The sequence below is a fragment of the Odocoileus virginianus genome, chromosome 19 (assembly GCF_023699985.2).
Source record: "Odocoileus virginianus isolate 20LAN1187 ecotype Illinois chromosome 19, Ovbor_1.2, whole genome shotgun sequence".
Lineage (NCBI taxonomy): Eukaryota > Metazoa > Chordata > Mammalia > Artiodactyla > Cervidae > Odocoileus > Odocoileus virginianus.
The window spans coordinates 19,033,219-19,055,819 of record NC_069692.1 but is presented as its reverse complement, the minus strand read 5'-3'; the positions used below and the strand labels follow the sequence as shown (position 1 = coordinate 19,055,819).

The 22,601-nt window shown below is 39.9% G+C and overlaps 1 protein-coding gene and 1 long non-coding RNA gene across 3 annotated transcripts in view; one reads left to right on the top strand and one right to left on the bottom strand.

Annotated features, from left to right (window-relative positions):
• Window positions 1-18,546, bottom strand: part of GOPC (golgi associated PDZ and coiled-coil motif containing) — a 48,246-nt gene extending 29,700 nt beyond the window's left edge. The window contains exon 1 of one of the 2 annotated variants that reach the window (XM_020901716.2): window positions 18,009-18,546. In XM_020901716.2, coding sequence (XP_020757375.1) covers window positions 18,009-18,296 — 288 coding nt within the window. In that variant the 5' untranslated portion in view covers window positions 18,297-18,546. The remainder of the gene's footprint in view (window positions 1-18,008) is intronic. The other variant, XM_020901718.2, reaches the window with a different exon arrangement.
• A 92-nt stretch (window positions 18,547-18,638) lies between these two features.
• Window positions 18,639-21,252, top strand: LOC139029692 (uncharacterized). The gene is made up of 2 exons (XR_011481890.1): window positions 18,639-18,922; window positions 20,852-21,252. It is a non-coding gene; the product is annotated as an uncharacterized lncRNA (long non-coding RNA).
• Window positions 21,253-22,601: the final 1,349 nt, after the last annotated feature.

The following is a 22,601-nucleotide window of genomic DNA, read 5'->3' as shown; positions in this document are numbered from 1 at the left end:
TTTGAAAGAAGAACAAACTGTGGTTATTAAGATTGATATATCTGGCAGACATGTTCTTAAAGATAAATAAAGTGAATCTGTTATTCCAAGGAAAACAACTGACAGCATTTGTTGCCAATGGTAAAAATTTACACTTTCAAGTGAAAATGAGAATTTTGGAAAATCTGAATCCATCACCATAAACCTGACAGCTTCCCAATATTTAAATATTTCTCATGTGATTGGAGATATTAACAAATGTGAGTTTTTGCTACTGTATTACGAGGTGTGTCCCCATTTGGAAGATCTGGATAACTCAGCAAACCAATGTTTTCAAAATGATCACACACAATGTTAAACTCATGCCTTGGTAAAAGATTCATTCAAAGGCTACAAAGATAGACCAATGTATTTTAATGTGATGCTATATAAATGGTTCACTGATAGTTTCATACTCCACATTGTAACTAACCTTTAAGTAACTACCTTTTACTATCAAAGAATATCCACAATTATCTGAAATGGCTATTAAAATACTGCTCCCTTATCGAAGTACTTATCTCTGTGAGGTCAAATTTTCTTTCTATAACCGAAACCACATATCACAACTGTTTGAATGTAAAAGCAGATACAAGAGTCCGGCTATCTATTGAGACAGATTTTTTTAAACTTTAATGTAAAACAATGCTACCCATAATTTGGGGGGAAGTATAGTTATATTAACACACAATGGGTTTACTGTTGCTTTTTAATATATACATTTTATTGAAGTATAGTTGACTGACAATGTTTCACATGCACAGCAAGATTATACATATACATATGTACATATAGCTATACACATACACATATATTATCTTTGAAATTATTTCCATTATAGGTTATTACAAGATGTTGACTAGTTCCCTGTGCTATAAACTGTCGCTACTTTTAACTAATATTGGGTTGGCCAAAGGTTCGTTTGAGAAACACTGAATGAGTCTTTTCAGTTCTGTTCAGTTCAGTTCCTCAGTCATGTCTGGCTCTTTATGATCCCATGGACTGCAGCATGCCAGGCTTCCCTGTCCAACACCAACTCCTGGAGCTTGCTCAAACTCATGTCCATCGAGTCGGTGATGCCATCCAGCCTTCTCATCCTCTGTTCTCCCCTTCTCCTCCTGCCTTCAATCTTTCCCAGCATCAGGGTCTTTTCAAATGAATCAGTTCTTCCCATCAGGTGGCCAAAGTACTGGAGTTTCAGCTTTAGCATCAGTCCCTCCAATGAATATTCAGGACTGAGTTCCTTTAGGATTGACTGGTTTGATCTCTTTGCTGTTCAAGGGACTCTCAAGAGTCTTCACCAACACCACAGTTAAAAAGCATCAATTCTTCAGTGCTCAGCTTTCTTTATGGTCCAACTCTCACATCCATACAAGACTACTGGAAAAACCATAGCCTTGACTAGATGGACCTTGTTGGCAAAGTAATGTCTCTGCTTTTTAATATAGTGTCTAGGTTGGTCATAACTTTTCTTCCAAGGAGCACGCGTCTTTTAATTTCATGGCTACACTCACCATCTGCAGTGATTTTGGAGCCCCCAAAAATAGTCTCTCACTGTTTCCATTGTTTCCCCATCTATTTGCCATGAAGTGATGGGAACAGATGCCATGATCTTAGTTTTCTGAATGTTGAGTTTTAAGCCAGCTTTTTCACTCTCCTCTTTTACTTTCATCAAGAGACTCTTTAGTTCTTCGCTTTCTGCCATAAGGGTGATGTCATCTGCATATCTGAGGTTACTGATATTCTTCCCGGCAATCTTGATTCCAGCTTGATGAATCTTTTGGCCAACCCAATAAATATTTAGTTTTCTCAGTTTTAATTTCTAATACAGTAAATACCAGTAGATATAACCTGTATTTCTTTTTTTCACAAAAAGCTCTCAGAGGACCTTATAACTGTAGAATGTAAAGGAGTCCTGAGACCAAGAAGTTTATGAATTATTGTTTTAGTCTCTGAAAGGAGACCCATGTGGACTGGGCCATACAAAAAAAAATGGGAAGAATGATAAGACACTGGAGAGCTATCCAGAGGTCAGATCACAGAGAGTTCATCAGTGATAAAGAGTCTGAATTAACTCAAAGTACAACTGAGGAATTTAAAACAGAATGATATGATCATATTTATGTTTTTTAAAAGGAAGCTGTGTGTAATATGGGAGACAATGTGACTGAACTAGAGTTAGGGGATCTGAAATGGAAGAAAGTATATAAATCTGTGGTGTATTTTTAAAAGTTAAAGTATTTTAAACCTCAAAATGAAGTCCAAAACAATATAAAATGGTTTCAGTTTTCATTTTAATGTAAAGAATTCAGTTGCTCTATGATCAAACTGGAGGTGGAGTGAAGAGAATGAACTTACCCAATATATTAGAAACATTGCAAGTACACCAAATCCATACTCAGTACTCTAAAACAGTAATGTTTAAAGTTACACTCAGTCAGTTTCAACTTGTTCTTAAAATGGAATACCACGAAATAGTAACTCAGAAATCGTATCTTTGTGACTGATTCAGTCATTCAAAAATGTGGTGGGGGAGGAGGAGCCAAGATGGCGGAGGAATAGGACGGGAGACCACTTTCTCCCCTACAAATTCATCAAAAGAACATTTGAACGCTGAGCAAACTTCACAAAACAACTTCTGACCACTAGCAGAAGACATCAGGGGCCCAGAAAAGCAGCCCATTGTCTTCAAAAGGAGGTAGGACAACATATAAAAGATAAAAAGAGAAACAAAAGAGCTAGGGACAGAGACCCATCTCGGGAAGGGAGTCTTAATAGAGGAAGTTTCCAAACACCAGGAAACCCTCGCACTGGCGGGTCTGGGGGAAGTTTTCGAATCTCGGAGGGCAACCTGACTGGGAGGAAATATAAATAAAACCCACAGATTACATGCCTAAAAGCAACTCCCAGCAGAAAAGTATCCCAGATGCCCGCATCCGCCACCAGCAAGTAGGGACAGAATGGAGAGGAGCGGGCAGCATTGCTCAGGGTAAGGACCGGGCCCAAATGCCCTGAGGGCAAGCAGAGGGAGCTAACGTGAGATTGCAACTTAAACTGTGGGATAGCAAGAGAGAGAGAGAAAATTAACCGGCCCAAACACACTGCCGGTCGTTCGCAGAACAAAGGGACTGTGCAATCCCAGAGAAGAGCTAGCCTGCTGCAGACCGGCCCATCCCCGCCTGAGGCAGGAGGCAGGGGGAAGGGGAAAAGGGCAAATGCGGCCCCAGAGACAGCACCCCTACCAAACTGCAAAAGGCCTCCAGTTTCTAACCAAAGACTTCCTGCGATTCTGGATGGTCGACATCCGCAGGGAGGGTCGCGGCTAGAGGCCAGCTCCCATGAATAGACACAAGCCGCAGGCATCTGACTGGCGCATGGGCGCCACGCGCGGAAACTGAGGCTGGGGCCGTGGAGGGGAGAAGGCGCGCCGCACCCGGGGAGAGTGCGCCCATCAAGCTCCCGGCTGCCTGAGCTACTCGGGCGGGGAAGGCACAAAATGCAGGCCCAACCATGTCTGCGCTTTTGTGGAGTACCCGAAAACTGGAACCGCACGCAACGCAGGGCCCGCTCCATATACAGCAGCCGGGAGCCTGAGCAGTGTAGACGGGGAGAACACACACCGTGAGCGGGGGCAAACCCAGTGTGGCTGGAACACGGTGAGTGCTCCCCACACACAGTGATATCTGTCTGCAGCGCCCGTCCCTCCCCGCAGCAGGACTGAACTAGCGAACCTGAGCAAGAGACCACCTCCGCCCGCCTGTGTCAGGGCGGAAATTAGACACTGAAGAGATCGGCAAACAGAGGCCAAATAAACAAAGGGAACCGCTTCAGAAGGGACCGGTGCAACAGATTAAAATCCCTGTAGGTAACACCGACTACACCGGAAGGGGCCTATAGATATCGAGAAGTGTAAGCTGGAATGAGGAGCTATCTGAAACTGAACCGAACCCACACTGACTGCAACAGCTCCAGAGAAATTCCCAGATATATTTTTACTTTTTTTTTTAATTAAAGAAAAAAAATTTCTTTTCTTTTCTTTTTTTCTCTTTTGTTTTCTTTTAAAATTCCCTATTACTTCCCCATTACTCCTTAACTTTCATTTTCATTTTCATATATTTTTACTACTTTTTTTAATTAGGAAAAATTTTTTTCCTGTTTTATTTTTTTCTCTTATTTTCTTTTAAAGTCCTCTATTACTCCTTAACTTTCATTTTCATTTCACTATAACCTTGCAAAAAAAAAAGGAGAAGCCATATTTTTAAACCGAACTTCATATATATTTCTAAAAGTTTTTGTGGTTTTGTTTTTGTTTTTAATATCATATTTTTAAGAGTCTAACCTCTACTCTAGATTTTTAATCTTTGTTTTTCAGTACTTGATATCAATTTTGGACATTTAAGAATCCAATATTCAGGACCCATTTTTACTCAGGAGTGTGTTGATTACTCTCTCCCACTTTTGACTCTCCGTTTTCTACCTCAGATCACCTCTATTTCCTCCCTCCCCCTTCTCTGCCCAATCCAACTCTGTGAATCTCTGTGGATGTCTGGGCTACGGAGAATACTTTGGGAATAGACAACTGCGTAGATCTGTCTCTCTCCTCTTGAGTCCCCCTTTTTCTCCTCCTGCTCATCTCTATCTCCCTCTTCCCTCTCCTCTTCTTCATGTAACTCTGTGAACCTCTCTGGGTGGCCCTCATGGTGGAGAATCTTTTCAACATTAACCTAGAAGTTTTATTATCAGTGCTGGATAATTGGAGAAGTCTTGAGACTACTGGAAGAATAAGACTGAAATCCAGAGGCAGGAGACTTAAGCCCCAAACCTGAGAACACCAGAAAACTCCTGACTACATGGAACATTAAGTAATAAGAGACCATCCAAAAGCCTCCCTACCTACACTGAAACCAACCACCACCCAAGAGCCAATAAGTTCCAGAGCAAGACATACCACACAGATTCTCCAGCAACGCAGGAACATAGCCCTGAGCGTCAACATACAGGCTGCCCAAAGTCACACCTAACACATAGACCCATCTCAAAACTCATTACTGGACACTCCATTGCACTCCAGAGAGAAGAAATCCAGTTCCACGCACCAGAACACCAACGCAAGCTTCCCTAACCAGGAAACCTTGACAAGCCAATCGTCCAACCTCACACACTGGGTGAAACCTCCACATTAAAAAGGAACCACAGTCCACCAGAATACAGAAAGCCTACTCCAGACACAGCAATCTAAACAAGATGAAAAGGCAGAGAAATACCCAACAGGTAAAGGAACATGAAAAATGCCCACCAAGTCAAACAAAAGAGGATGAGATAGGGAATCTACCTGAAAAAGAATTTAGAATAATGATAATAAAAATGATCCAAAATCTTGAAAACAAAATGGAATTACAGATAAATAGCCTGGAGACAAAGATTAAGAAGATGCAAGAAATGTTTAATAAGGACCTAGAAGAAATAAAAAAGAGTCAACTAAAAATGAATAATGCAATAAATGAGATCAAAAACACTCTGGAGGGAACCAACAGTAGAATAACAGAGACAAAAGATAGGATAAGTGAGGTAGAAGATAAAATGGTGGAAATAAATGAAGCAGAAAGGAAAAAAGAAAAAAAGAATCAAAAGAAATGAGGACAACCTCAGGGACCTCTGGGACAATGTGAAACGCCCCAACATTCAAATCATAGGAGTCCCAGAAGAAGAAGACAAAAAGAAAGGCCATGAAAAAATACTCGAGGAGATAATAGCTGAAAACTTCCCTAAAATGGGGAAGGAAATAGCCACCCAAGTCCAAGAAACCCAGAGAGTCCCAAACAGGATAAACCCAAGGAGAAATACCCCAAGACATGTTAATCCAATTAACAAAGATCAAACACATAGAACAAATATTAAAAGCAGCAAGGGAGAAACAACAAATAACACATAAAGGGATCCCCATAAGGATAACAGCTGATCTATCAAAAGAAACCCTTCAGGCCAGAAGGGAATGGCAGGACATACTTCAAGTAATGAAGGAGAATAACCTACAACCTAGATTACTGTACCCACCAAGGATCTCATTCAGATATGAAGGAGAATTCAAAAGCTTTACAGACAAGCAAAAGCTGAGAGAATTCAGCACCACCAAACCAGCTCTTCAACAAATGCTAAAGGATCTTCTGTAGACAGGAAACACAGAAAGGTTGTATAAACGTGAACCCAAAACAACCAAGTAAATGGCAACGGGACCATACCTATCAATAATTACCTTAAATGTAAATGGATTGAATGCCCCAACCAAAAGACAAAGACTGGCTGAATGGATACAAAAACAAGACCCTTATATATGCTGTCTACAAGAGACCCACCTCAAAACAAGGGACACATACAGACTAAAAGTGAAGGGCTGGAAAAAGATATTTCACACAAACGGAGACCAAAAGAAAGCAGGAGTCGTAATACTCATATCAGATAAAATGACTTTAAAATAAAGGCTGTGAAAAGAGACAAAGAAAGACACTACATAATGATCAAAGGATCAATCCAAGAAGAAGATATAACAATTATAAATATATATGTACCCAACATAGGAGCACCACAATATGTAAGGCAAATGCTAACGAATATGAAAGAGGAAATTAATAGTAACACAATAATAGTGGGAGATTTTAATACCCCACTCAAAACTATGGATAGATCAACTAAACAGAAAATTAACAAGGAAACACAAACTTTAAATGACACAATGGACCAGCTAGACCTAATTGATATCTATAGGACATTTCACCCCAAAACAATCAACTTCACCTTTTTCTCAAGTGCACATGGAACCTTCTCCAGAATAGATCACATCCTTGGCCATAAATCTAGCCTTGGGAAATTCAAAAAAATTGAAATCATTCCAGTCATCTTTTCTGACCACAATGCAGTAAGATTAGATCTCAATTACAGGAAAAAAATTAAAAATTCAAACATATGGAGGCTAAACAACACGCTTCTGAATAACCAACAAATCATAGAAGAAATCAAAAAAGAAATCAAAATATGCATAGAAATGAATGAAAATGAAAACACAACAACCTAAAACCTATGGGACACTGTAAAAGCAGTGCTAAGGGGAATGTTCATAGCATTACAGGCTTACCTCAAGAAACAAGAAAAAAGTCAAATAAATAATCTAACTCTACACCTAAAGCAACTAGAGAAGGAAGAAATGAAGAACCCCAGGGTTAGTAGAAGGAAAGAAATCTTAAAAATTAGGGCAGAAATAAATGCAAAAGAAACTAAAGAGACCATAGCAAAAATCAACAAAGCTAAAAGCAGGTTTTTTGAAAAAAATAAACAAAATTGACAAACTGTTAGCAAGACTCATTTAGAAACAAAGGGAGGAGAACCAAATTAACAAAATTAGAAATGAAAATGGAGAAATCACAACAGACAACACTGAAATACAAAGGATCATAAGAGACTACTACCAGCAGCTCTATGCCAATAAATTCAACAACTTGGAAGAAATGGACAAATTCTTAGGAAAGTATAACTTTCCAAAACTGAACCAGAAAGAAATAGAAGATCTTAACAGACCCATCACAAGCAAGGAAATTGAAACTGTAATCAGAAATCTTCCAGAGAACAAAAGCCCAGGACCAGATGGCTTCACAGCTGAATTCTACCAAAAATTTAGAGAAGAGCTAACACCTATCTTACTCAAACTCTTCCAGAAAATTGCAGAAGAAGGTAAACTTCCAAACTCATCCTATGAGGCCACTATCACCCTAATTCCAAAACCAGACAAAGATGCCACAAAAAAAGAAAACTACAGGCCAATATCACTGATGAACATAGATGCAAAAATCCTTAACAAAATTCTAGCAAACAGAATCCAACAACATATTAAAAAAATCATACACCATGACCAAGTGGGCTTTATCCCAGGAATGCAAGGATTCTTTAATATCCACAAATCAATGTAATACACCACTTTAACAAATTGAAAGATAAAAACCATATGATTATCTCAATAGATGCAGAAAAAGCCTTTGACAAAATTCAACACCCATTGATGATTAAAACTCTCCAGAAAGCAGGAATAGAAGGAACATACCTCAACATAATAAAAGCTATATATGACAAACCCACAGCGAGCATTACCCTCAATGGTGAAAAATTGAAAGCATTTCCCCTAAAATCAGGAACAAGACAAGGGTGCCCACTCTCACCACTACTATTCAACATAGTTTTGGAAGTTTTGGCCATAGCAATCAAAGCAGAAAAAGAAGTAAAAGGAATCCAGATAGGAAAAGAAGAAGTGAAACTCTCGCTGTTTGCAGATGACATGATCCTCTACATAGAAAACCCTAAAGACTCTACCAGAAAATTACTAGAGCTAATCAACGAATATAGTAAAGTTGCAGGATATAAAATTAACACACAGAAATCCCTTGCATTCCTATACACTAACAATGAGAAAACAGAAAGAGAAATTAAGGAAACAATACCATTCACCATTGCAACAAAAAGAATAAAATACTTAGGAGTATATCTACCTAAAGAAACAAAAGACCTATACATAGAAAACTATAAAACACTGATGAAAGAAATCAAAGAGGACACAAACAGATGGAGAAATATACTGTGTTCATGGATTGGAAGAATCAATATTGTCAAGATGGCTATACTACCCAAAGCAATCTTATAGATTCAATGCAATCCCGATTAAGCTACCAACAGTATTTTTCACAGAACTAGAACAAATAATTTCACAATTTGTATGGAAATACAAAAAACCTCGAATAGCCAAAATAATCTTGAGAAAGAAGAATGGAACTGGAGGAATCAACCTGCCTGACTTCAGACTATACTACAAAGCCACAGTCATCAAGACAGTATGGTACTGGCACAAAGACAGAAATATAGATCAGTGGAACAGAATAGAAAGCCCAGAGATAAATCCACGAACCTATGGACACCTTATCTTCGACAAAGGAGGCAAGAATATACAATGGAAAAAAGACCTCTTTAACAAGTGGTGCTGGGAAAACTGGTCAACCACTTGTAAAAGAATGAAACTAGAACACTCTCTAACACCATACACAAAAATAAACTCAAAATGGATTAAAGATCTAAATGTAAGACCAGAAACTATAAAACTCCTAGAGGAGAACATAGGCAAAACACTCTCTGACATAAATCACAGCAGGATCCTGTATGACCCACATCCCAGAATATTGGAAATAAAAGCACAAATAAACAAATGGGACCTAATGAAACTTAAAAGCTTTTGCACAACAAAGGAAACTATAAGCAAGGTGGAAACACAGCCCTCAGATTGGGAGAAAATAATAGCAAACAAAGCAACAGACAAAGGATTAATCTCAAAAATACACAAGCAACTCCTGCAGCTCAATTCCAGAAAAATAAATGACCCAATCAAAAAATGGGCCAAAGAAGTAAACAGACATTTCTCCAAAGAAGACATACAGATGGCTAACAAACACATGAAAAGATGCTCAACATCACTCATTATCAGAGAAATGCAAATCAAAACCACAATGAGGTTTTACACGCCAGTCAGGATGGCTGCTATCCAAAAGTCTACAAGCAATAAATGCTGGAGAGGGTGTGGAGAAAAGGGAACCCTCTTACACTGTTGGTGGGAATGCAAACTAGTACAGCCGCTATGGAGAACAGTGTGGAGATTTCTTAAAAAACTGGAAATAGAACTGCCATATGACCCAGCAATCCCACTTCTGGGCATACACACCAAGGAAACCAGATCTGAAAGAGACACATGCACCCCAATGTTCATCGCAGCACTGTTTATAATAGCCAGGACATGGAAGCAACCTAGATGCCCATCAGCAGACGAGTGGATAAGGAAGCTGTGGTACATATACACCATGGAATATTACTCAGCCATTAAAAAGAATTCATTTGACTCAGTTCTAATGAGATGGATGAAACTGGAGCCCATTATACAGAGTGAAGTAAGCCAGAAAGATAAAGACCATTACAGTATACTAACACATATATATGGAATTTAGAAAGATGGTAACGATAACCCTATATGCAAAACAGAAAAAGACACACAGATGTACAGAACAGAATTTTGGACTCTGTGGGAGAAGGCGTGGGTGGGATGTTTAGAGAGAACAGCATCAAAACATGTATATCATCTAGGGTGAAACAGGTCACCAGCCCAGGCTGGATGCATAAGACAAGTGCTCGGGCCTGGTGCACTAGGAAGACCCAGAGGAATCGGGTGGAGAGGGAGGTGGGAGGGGGGATCGGGATGGGGAATACATGTATATCCATGGCTGATTCATGTCAATGTATGACAAAAACCACTACAATATTGTGAAGTAGTTAGCCTCCAACTAATAAAAATTAAAAAAAAAAAATGTGGTGGGGACCATCTTAGACACAATGGACAGCAGAGTCGTCCAGAGAGACACCATCCCAGCTCTCATGAAACCTGTATTACAGAATGATTACTGGTAATCTTTGAGGATTCAGGGCAGAACAAAATAACTAAAGTTGTTTCAAATGATTTACTCGTTCAAATAAACATTTGTAGAGTATATACAGTGTGCCAGGACCTGGAGAGAAAAATGATAAATAAGACCTGGATTCTGCCCTTGAGGATTTTATGTCTAATAGAATGAGATTAAAAATACATTTCAATTATGATATAAAGTGTTGTAAACACCTATACAGAGGCATGCGTGATATACCAATTCAAGAAGAAACAAAGGGAGTCAGAAAGAAGGGAATGCTGAATGGAGATCTGCTAACACACAGAGAAGGGACAGGTCTGAGATATGAAAACTCCTAGCAGGTGAGATACGGAGGCAAGCAGGTTAGAAAGGTTGGTATTTAATGTGTGAGTTCCAAATTTCCAAAAATTGGCCCCTTTAAGGGGCCAATTCTGTAATCCACATATATAAGTCAACTTGATAACCATGCTGAAAGGAATTATTTACTTCTCAATATGGTACGGGAAGAACCATGGAGAGAGAAAAAACCATGGGAAGAGCCATGGGTTCACAAAGGGATACTGTTATCCTCAAAAGTCAGCTTTTATAAGCATTTGATAGTTCAGATAATTCCACCTACAACAAAATTTTGACTTTCAAGGAGCTTACTTTATAGAAGTAGAGAAATGTGGTAACCACTAGTTACAGCCCAATGTAACAAATCTTACAACAGCTTGAGTTTCAAGGTGTTAGGACTAAGGCTTGTTGGGTGAGGAAAGCCTTCAAAACAAATGGTGATGTAAGCGGTGTCTTGAAAGATGAGGGTGTTTGATCCTGTAGACAAAGGGGACAGAGAAGTTACTATACACAAAAGTCTATGCCGAAGTAGAGATGCCAAGAAAGAGCAGGCCTATTTAGAGAAAAGAAATTAGACCAGTTTTACTGAGGGACAAGCAACTAACAAGGGGTGAGGAGAGAAAAGGACAGACAGACTGGGCACTGATCAATGTGCCAGAATATGAATTTTAGCCAGTAAGTGATAATATGCATGCTCAGTCACTTCAGTCATGTCCAACTCTGTGTAACCCTATGGAAGCCTGCCAGCTTCCTCTGTCCATGGGATTCTCCAGGCAAGAATACTGGAGTGGGTTGCCATTTCCTACTCCAGGGGATCCTCCCAACCCAGGGATCGAACTCACGTCTCTTATGTCTCCTGCATTTACAGGTGGGTTCTTTACCACTTCTGCCACATGGGAAGCCCAGTAAGTGATAAGGAGGTATACAAAGAGAGTAACAGGGTCAGACCTGTCTTTTTTGATGAGCCTTAATATGAATCACTTTAGAATGAATTTTGGCAACGAAAGGATGATTTGGAGGGGTTAAAAAGTAATTAGGAAACCACATGGCTGCGTTGTGCTTAGTTGCTCAGTCGTGTCCGATTCTGCAAACCCAGGCACTGTAGCTCACCAGGCTCCTCTGTCCATGGGGTTCTCCAGGCAAGAATAGTGGAGTGGGTTGCCATGCCCTCCTTCACAGGATCTTCCCAACCCAGGGATCAAACCCAGGTCTTTTGCATTGCGGGAGGATTCTCTACTGTCAGAGCCACCAGGGAAACCCAGGAAACTATGTTAGGAATGTGCAAAAAAGGATAAAGACCGTAACAATGTACAGTCTCCTAAAGGCAACCCATTCTCTTTCCTGCCAGTCCTGCTCCGTCTTCTTTATTCCTCACTTCAGTGAATGGTATCAGTCTCCTATCGTTGTCATAACAAATTACCACAAAAGAGGTGGCTTCAAAGAACAAAACTTTATTTTCTCACAGCTCAGGATGCTGGAGCCTGGAATCCAGGTACTGGCAGGGCTCATGACTTCTGGAAACCCTGAAAGAGAAACTATCCCATGCCAGTCTCCTAAATGCCGTGGCTGTTTGACTTGTAGACCTGTCCCTCTCTAGTCTCCAACTCCATCCTCACATAGCCTTCTTCTCTGAGTCTCTGTGCATCCTCTGAGGATACTCTGTCACAATCTGCTATGACCTTATCTCCATCCTTACATTAATTACATTTGCAAAGACCCTATTTCCAAATAAGGTCACATTCTGAGGTTCTGTGTAGACATGAATTTGGGGGGAAGCACTATTCAAGCCACTGCAGGTATCAACCAATACATTTCCCAAACAGAAATGGGATGTCACCCATAACCCTTCCTCTTGCTTTACAGCTACAGGATTATCAAAGACGGGTTATACTCCTTTAAAGATTATCTCCTTTTCTTCATCCCCAATACCATTTTCATTTCAATAACACTCTTGCGTGTATAGCAAATTTCCTGCTATGGTGCTGGATGAATGCAATTACTGCTCTCATTACTATGTTTGTGTTACTAGAGAAAGTCATACAACGGGGCAGACTGGTTGTACCATGAATTTATGGTAACTCTAAATTACCTCAGCACTGCCTGGCAGTCCTTCTATTTGACTGGCCAACTTGCTATCACACTCTTTCATTACTATTTCAGATTTTGCTCACTCTCCTTGAGCTTTTACTTTCAACCACTTCCAGTTGTTGTCCCAGGCTGCTATTCTATACAGAGTAAAGACAACATCACACAAAACACTCCCTCCTTTCCCCTTAAGTGTAACAGCTGTCTTTTCAATATGAAGTCAGTCTTTTGACCTGTATTCTGACCTTCATCTTCATTCAGAAACCTTACTGCTACTGATAATCCCCCTCTTTTCCTTAGAATATTCAGATTTTCCGTCAACTAGATGCTGCTCATTGGCTTGCAGACATGTTTAACTTTATTTTTCCATTAAAAAAAAATTTAAAACAATACATCCCCTGAACTCCGCCTTCCCGGCTATCCAGCCACACTCAACTTTTTCTGGTTGCTTTTCTCTCTACCTCCTTTTCCAACCAGAGATAAATGTGTTTTTGGAGAGACTGATTTTTCGTATTCTGTAGTCTTGGGCCCCTTACTTAATCCCTGTAAAATGGGAATAATAAACCTACCCCACACAACTTGTGAGAAATAGGTGAATCAATATACATAAAAGACGTAGGACAGAGCTGGACCCACAGTAACTGACCGACAGTTAGCAATATAGTCATTGCTGATAATATATCATATCCTTCCATTTATCCAGTCAGTTGACATCATAGAATCATCCTGAATTCCCTCATCCCTCTGTTCCAACCCATCCTTAGACTCTGTTTATTTTCACTTCTCAAATCTCTCTTGTTCTGAACATTTTCCTCTGTCTCTGCTGTCCTACTCCCATCATCTCACATGGATCAAAATTAAGAGCCCCCAATGGTTTTCTGCATTTATTCATTTTATTTCCACAAACTCTCTCCTTATCACAGCCAGAGTGAACTATTATAATTTCCTATATGAGATTACCACCTAATTTAAAATATTTCACATTGTTATGATAAAGCCCTCAAATCTACTACATGGTCTAGAAAATCATAAAGATGTGGTCCCTACATACTTGTTCAAACTTCTTTTGCCCTCTGCTCTTATAATGCATATCAACTCTCACTTCTTCAAATGCATTAGCACTCGCCTATCATTGGTGCTTTCCATTTCCTGTTCTCTCTACTGGAATGTTGAATGATACTCCTATTTCTCTTGGCCTAATTAATTCTTACTCATCGTTTATGTTTTAACCAAATGGTCACTTCCTCAAAAGAAGCCTTCCTTGATCTCCCAGAACAGGTTCTCATTACTCTATGTTCCTCAAAGTTGGAATTTCACATTTATATGATAATTATTTCAACAAATCCCCCCAATAGAATTTAAGTTTCATAACAGTGATGACTATATCTGTTTTTGCTCTCCATTGTATACCAAGTGCCCAACACAGCACACGGCACATAGCACTCAATAAATATATATTGGATCAATATTTAACTTCAAGTTCAATGCTGCAGAGAGTCCCACTGCTTGTTTAAAAACAAAATACTTCTGCACTAGTCTAGAATGCTGCCCAGCTTATTCAAGTATGGAACATGGCACTAGAAACTAAATATGAATGGCCTTGGGCAAAGGGAAATCACTGTAGTAACACTGAAAAGAGCAAGGATGGGGAATTCCCTGGTGGTCCAGTGGTTAGGGTCTGGTGTTCTCACTGCCAGGGGCCTGGGTTTGATCCCTGGTCAGGGAACTAATATCCCTTGCGGACCAACAGCCTTGTAGACAAAAAAAAAAAAAAAAAGAGCAAGGATGGACAAGTGAGAATTGGGGCAAGATTTTTTGGGGCGGGTGGGTGGGGGGGGAGTTGGTTACTGTTTTTGAAACCTACCATTTTATGGCACTACAATTGTTCATGAGCAGTTGACAGCCAACGTTAAACTACAATAAAACTGACGCACTTAAAAACAAAAGAACAAAAACAGAATAGCTTTAAAGCAGTAAAAGGACAGTATATCAGTTCATTTTCAATGAAGCTCTCGATGGCTCTGAACAGTAAATCACTTTAAAACTAATACTGACTCAGCAAATGCTGAGGGAAAGGAGGATGTGACAGAAGATGTGCTGTGTAGCTGTTATTTTAAAGAAGGCGTGAACAGGCAGAAAACCATGTTTCAAGGCAGAGAGGTGAGTTTTCATAAAGCACTGGTTCTTGATGTTCGTTCTACTCCAATACCTACTCCTGCTACTACTACTATTACCACTACGACTGTCCCACCCAGTACCTGTGATTCCAGCACAGCTGTTCCCAAGTGGCTCACCACGGCAGGGATTCTCAAGCAGGGGGAAGTATGAGAGAGACATGAGTAATTAAAAATGGCACTACCTCAAAATATTATGAATTCTTTGCCCTCCCCCTCCCTTCTCTCCAAATATAACATGGGAAAAAGCAGTCATATAGATGCAATTTATGTATTTTTTTAAGTGCAACCTCTGATTTTTTTTGTAGCAAAACTGTTTTCCTAACTACTATATTAATATTAAATTAACTACCTAAAGACAATAACTTAGCAGAAGAAGGGCAATCTGGAAGGATGCTCAAATTAAATCTAAGTTACTCTTGGAGGTATCTGTTTCTTGATTATAAAAATATTCTATTATGGTAATATGGTTTAAGTATTAATCTCTAAAACCAACGAACTTTGGTGCACATCAGACCATCAGTTCAGTTCAGTTCAGTCGCTCAGTCGTGTCCAACTCTTTGTGACCCCATGAATTGCAGCACACCATAAGTGACCTCAAATATTATGTCTTAGTGTCCATATCCTTAAAGCAATAAATCAATTTAATTCACTTACTAAAAAATAAAACAGGGCAAGAAAGTATGAAATCTTTGCTAAAATTTCAAGATCTCAAAAGACTGCTAAAGGAAGAGAGGGCAACCTCTGAAATTCTGCATATGATACAATGGCAGATCTACTTTGAAAGGCACTACTGACAATGTCTCTCTCTCCTCAGCAATACACAACTGATTCCATGAAAACTGTGGAAATTGTTAGAGAAACAATAACCTTACAGACAAAGAAGTCAACTGTAACTGGAAAAACACACAAACAACCCCTATTTTCTAAAATCTTTAAATCAAAAGCTTCAAGGATGTTGAAAAAACATGCTCACATTGTGATAGGCTAGCTTTTCTTGTTTTGAGAAATAAAGCCACCTTCTAAGCCAGGACATGGAATCAGAACACATAATTATGATTTCTGAAAAAGAAACTGCATAATTTAATATAACTCTAAATACTCATTTAAAATATTTAAAGATGAAAAAACTGAGTATCACCTGCTCACAGAACAATCATTTCTCCAAAACTGGATTTTTTAAATCTGACACCAAAATATCAAAGTTTCCTTAAGTCATTTAAAAAATGAATTAAATATTGTTTCATTTTTTAAAATCTGCTTATCCTCAGTGTGTATGTGTGTATACTCACTCAGTTGTGTCCAACTTTTTGCGACCCTATGGACTGTAGCCTGCCAGGCTCTTCTGTCCTCAGTAAAAACTCTCAGTTGTATAGGATGAATAGCAAAAGCTACTAAAGACCATCAAATGCAATGTCACTACCTGAATAAATAACCATCTTCTAGAAGCTACAGCTGAATCAAGAAATCAAGAGATATTTTCACAGATGTAGATTAATAAATGATTAGCTTTATGTCAACACTTCCAACCTTTTCAAAAAGGATAAAAGAAATTAACAGTTCTTTCAGTGAAGAAGAGTCGCAAAATCTCCCATATACAATTCTATGCTAATCAAAGATAAATTATACTACCTTTTTCAAGACGGAGAGGAAGAAGAAAGAACGCTAACAAGGAGAGAATGCTACTACTGCTGCTGCTAAGTCACTTCAGTCGTGTCCGACTCTGTGAGACCCCATAGATGGCAGCCCACTAGGCTCCTCCCTCCCTGGGATTCTCCAGGCAAGATTACTGGAATGGGTTGCCATTTCCTTCTCCAATGCATGAAAGTGAAAGGTGAAAGTGAAGTCACTCAGTCGTGTCTGACTCTTAGCGACCCCATGGACTGCAGCCCACCAGGCTCCTCCGTCCATGGGATTCTCCAGGCAAGAATGCATTTCTGATATTCATATTGATCTGGATCCAGTGGGCATTCTCAATCATCACAACTGATAGTAATGATTTCTTAGAAAATCTAATGTCAAAGAGCTTTGCGTATCATTTATTATCCTATTTTTATCCACTTTAAAATGAAAGACGCATTCTCTTATTTACAATTAAAAAATGCTCTTTATATAATGTTAATCTATCATGATTTCTAAATATTGTAAAAATACGTTAATTTAATTTTCTGCAAAACATGGTAAGTTTTTTGGGAACTATTACTACTGCACTCACACCCACAACCAAGATGAGAGACTTAAGCAAATGATCGGTCTTCACACACAGATGTTGGGAAATCAGTAAAGTACAGACAAAACCTCAATATTAGAAGTCATCTGAATAACCGTAGGGTGCTCTGGAGGTATCTGCCTGTAATTTAAGGACTAACTGTAAACTGAGATAGACATTGATACTATCTTGTTTATTCCATTTTCTTAAGAGCTTTGATCAAATTCCCCTAAATAGTTCATGCAGGCAAGAAATAGCGCTGTCTGTGTGCAACAATGAAAACTAACCTGAAATAGTTCAAAATGATCAGGACTGGTGATATACAAACCTGCAATGTGAAAGTAGATCTAAAAACTCAAATGTTAAAAGGTGAGCTAAAATATTCTTATGACAGAGAATCTTTGAGCTTCAGTTAAGTCTTAGGCTTCTTAACGAAAAGGCACAAGTAGACAGGTGTAATTAGTTTCTGTTTTCTCCTCATAACGATACCAGAAAGGTGGCTTTCAGGACCCCAGGAGACCTACATGTCAACCTACACACCTTTTCCTGCTCTCACCTCACCTCACTCTTTTCCTTCACACACAGACACGCACTCTCCCGTCACATAGGAAGCCCAGGTGCCCCAGTTAGCAGTTTTCACCGGTACGTTAAATGAAGTCTGATCACTGGAGCTGAATGCCACCCGCTCCAGGGCTCAAGGCTCACCTCTAGCTTGTGGTTGATTTGGGACACAGTCTGGGCTTTGTGGCAAAGCTGCGCAAAGCAGGAGCTCAGGCTGGTCATCTTCTGTCTCCCCTCATAAGTGATGTCCGCCTGGTCCGGATCAATCTCGCCCAAGAGCAGATCCACATCCACGAAGGCCTTGTCGAACTCCTTCTCCAGTACCTCCAGCCATCGGAACATAGATACCCCGCCAGGGGAGACCCCCACGGCGCAAGAGGCTCCCCCTGAGCCCCCTCCGGCCCCTGCCGGGCATGGACCGCCCGCCGACATGGCGCCGTCTAGGGCCTCCCCCGACTGCTGCTGACCCCGTCGTCCACCCCGCGAGAGGAACTGCTGGGACCGCGGGAAGCCCCGCGCACGCACGCTCCGTCTGTCCCCTCTCTTCCCCTCGCGTGGCTAACGCCGGCTACGCAGCCCCAGAAGGGCAAAAGCAGCAGAGCAGAGGCGGCGGCGGTGGCACACGGAAGACGCGGGCCGTCCCACCTCTCGGCCCGCCCCCGCCGCGCATGCGTAGAAAAGACCTAGGCAGACGCAGCCCTGAGGGACTAAGTGGGCGGGGCTAGGGTGCGACCTTGGCCTATGAAAAGCCTCCGTCTGGGACCGGCCTGTCAACGGCCATGTTGAGAACTGGCAAACGCCAGCTTGAATCCCCGAGACACAGAGACGCATGGTGTCGGCTTCCAAGTTGGGAAGGCCCGGAGAAGAGAACGGTGTCCACGTCGCAGAGAGGAACAGCTTCCACCCCTTTGACTTCATAGTGGGCGGGAACCGTTCTAAAGTCGTCCGACAAAGTTGCCGCGGTGACATTCTGTGGCAGGGAAGGAAGAGTGAGAAAGGGCCGTGTGAGCATGCGCAGTGGCCACGTTTTCCCTTTTCCAGTCCAGTTCCTGTTACGGGTGAGGTGGGTGGAGTGGGTGGACACACTTGCTCCTTTCGGTAAACCAGGCCTTAATTTCTGGATGGAAACTGCCTAGAACTGCAAGTTGAAGGACAGCGGCTCACCAGGTGTTGCTTAATTAAGCGGAGTCCTTTCCTCTTCGGATTAAAAGTCAGGCAGCCTTGAGTTCAAGTTTTAAGTCCTATCCCCTATTAGCTGTACTATTTTAGTTGTATTTTTTAACCTCAGAGCCTCAGTTTCCAAATTTTATTTCGCTCAGGAATAAGGTAAAATTCTTAGCTTCAGTACTTGGCACTTGATATTCCTTATTATCACACCACAGGTTATACATTTCCAAAGCAACTACCTAAAAAGATGTTCTTATAAAAAAAAAAAAAACTTGCACAGTGTTACTACACGTTACATTTCAGTGAAACAAAATTATGAAGATTTACATATTCATAGGCAGATTGAATGCAGAGACCTGTTGAGGCATCGGGGACACAAAAATGAATGAGACGTGACCCTCCCATTAGCAGAGCACATAGCTACAACTTTAATGTGAATTTTGGGAGCGTTGAGCAGCTGTTCTTTACCATTCCACTTACTCACTCTCAACCCCCTTTCAGCCCAGTCTTGAAAAAGAAGGAGAAAGTAGTCTGATACAGTAGGCTGGTGAGAACTGTATCTCATAGGAGATATTGCCTAAGGGAATATTTCACTGGTTAACTACAGACTCTCCCAGTTAATCTCCATCAAAGTCTGCACTGTGGGTCCCTCACTAATGCCAGTGAGTAATAAAAAAATCATAGCTTTAGTTTGCCCTCTGGGTCAGGGCAGACTGTTCAACATATCAGTCAATAAAGTTCTTTGGCTTCAACAAACTTGGCTAAGCAAAACTACCCAGAGATCCTTTCCTTGAGCTTAAGTAGGCACATTCACACAGGTTTTACCCAGAAATAATATAAAACTAAGATTTGCATTTCCCACCCCCCAACCTCTGTTCCCAAATTAACTTAATTTTTATCTGCAAAATTTGCAAGAACATCATTACTACAGCCACCAAGTTCCCAGCCACTTTCCCTATTCATAGTACAGTTAGCAATCCCATTTCCAGGAATTTAAAGTAGAAAAATAATGTTAAGTTGGGTTGAGGGGTCACGTACACATGAAATCACAATAATAGCTTTTAGTTATTGAATACATACTCTGTGTTAAGCATTTTGCTATTTGCTTTGCTTCTTTGACTCTCACAAAATACTGTGAGTTAGCTGTTGTCAGGTTTTTATAAATGAGTCACAGAGAATTTAAGTATCTTGGTATATACCTAAAAATCCACTGGGGTGAGATTTCAATCTAGATGTCTTTTTCTCCAAAGTCTTAGCTGTTAAAACAGGGTATAGAAGGATGCAGAAATCCATCTCTTCATGTATAAGTTAATAAGTTGGCAAATCAATCCCAAAGCTTTTTTTAAAAAATAATTCCTTCCCAGTTATAAGCCATATACAAACAGATGAATACATAAGAACTATTTATCCCAAAAATTAAGCATAATACTCATTTTCTATTGCTTTTTGTTGTTGTTTAGTCACTAAGTCATGTCTGACTCTCATGACCCCATGGACTGTAGCCCGTCAGGCTCCTCTGTCCCTGGGATTTCCCAGGCAAGAATATGGAGTAGGTTGCCATTTCCTTCTCCGGGGATCTTCCTGACCCAGGAATTGAACCCGTGTCTCCTGTGTTGTCGTGCAGATTCTTTACCACTGCATCACCAGGGAAGCCCATTCTATTGCTCACCACTTTCTTTAGTTTATATAAACTACACCTGAAAATAAATTTAATTTTTTTTTAAAATTCAGCTTCATATTGTATAGGTACAACCACAATGAATTTTAAGTATTGATATGTATTCAGTGCTCTGATCCTTGGTGAATACCTCCATTTTCAGGAATGAAGAACCCGACTCCATTTCTGTGTACAATTTTTACAACCACTTCAACAAGTCACCCCGTCTGTGACTCAGAACACTGTCATCTCATATTGTCCCTGCTCATTACCATGCTATGTAGCAGCTTCCTCATCCCTATGTGCTGCTCCTTGGTGCTACATGACTATTTACAATGCTCATGTCCTTTGGTAGACATTATCTTTTAACTACCTTGATTGGGGTTCTGCACGTTTGCAAGTCAAAGCCTCCCAGGGACGGGAAAGGCCTGATTTGATGCTCTGGTGCTGCCATCTGCTGTCTACATGTGTTGCTTTGTGTTGGTCTTTGGAATTGTATATCATCTCAATATTTGTGGGACTTAATTTCCTGGGATAATAAAATCTTCATACTTCTATTTGCAATTGCATTGGCAGAAAGTTCTAAAAACTGTTTCATGGATGTTTATGTGATAAAAAAAATTTCTTATGTAACTTAAATGTGACAGTCTTAAGAACTTATCCCTACAGAGTTTTACCATAAGGTATTACTAAGAATACAGTGGGGGACTGAGGAAACTGGGAAAAGAGGGAAGATGTTAAAGATTTCTTTGGTGGGTAGTGGTAATTAGCTGTGAGGTTACTGTAGATTTCAACAGGCAGATTCTTTAGCATCTGAGCCACCAGGGAAGCCCAAACGTTAATTAGCACATCATTAATTGCAAAGGCACTTTAGTTGAATGGACTTAGAAACCTACCTTGAACTGTAGAGGGAGATTACCATTTATTGAATGCTACTGTGTGCCAGGCCCTGTACTAAGCTTCACATGTTTCATTTATTCTCCAGTAATCCTACCAGGAAAAGAAAGCGGTATTAAGTACCATTGGTCACTGGAAACAGTTGTATAATGAATAAGGGGGAAAATCCACTAGCATTTTACTTGAGCAGTGGGGGGAAAGTTCATACATACTCATATGTATTATTTATATTTATTCTTATTTGCTAATAATCTGAAACTCTTTGATAAACATGCTGAAGGAGTTTGGGCATTCCAAAGTGACTTGTTAACCTCATTCTCCTGGTTATTTCTCTTTCATACACAAATGGAACAACTGTTTGCCGAACTGTTTCTAGAACTTGAGAGTTTTGGTGCAGTGATGCAGGATTAGCTCAGAAACCTCTTCCAAAAAGAACCTTCTTTTTTTTCTCATGTGGGGCTGTGGACGTGTTCCCTGTCTAGTTTTCTGCAAATACCTGTTATAGCATTTACCATACATTTTTTGGCAACAATAATGGTATCTTGCTTATTTTTGAATCCCAGATCCTAACACAGTGCCTTGAATCTAGTAGGAATGCTGAAAATATGTGTGATCAGTTCAAAAATTAAGACATTACAATAGTCTATTTAGAAAATTGTAAAGACGGTCACTTTTTAACACATACCTTTGACACCTGCTAGAGAGTAAAACTAAATATATTTTCATATTAGCTCAACAGTTAGGAATATCTATAAAATATATGTTCCTTTAAAATCCAAGGAATATTTTTCCCAACCTAAAGAGAAAAGTTCATTTAACAGTGATAGATGATTTCACTAATAAACCCAGCATAATTTAGGCTTCAAAAATTATTTTACTTACTCTATAGTTTAAATTTATAAGATACTAATTTTGCATGGTATACCTAAATCTAAAACAAAACATAGCAAAAAGTAATTTTAAAAATTCCCATTATTTTTAATGTTGTCATACTACCCAAAACAACCTAAAGATTT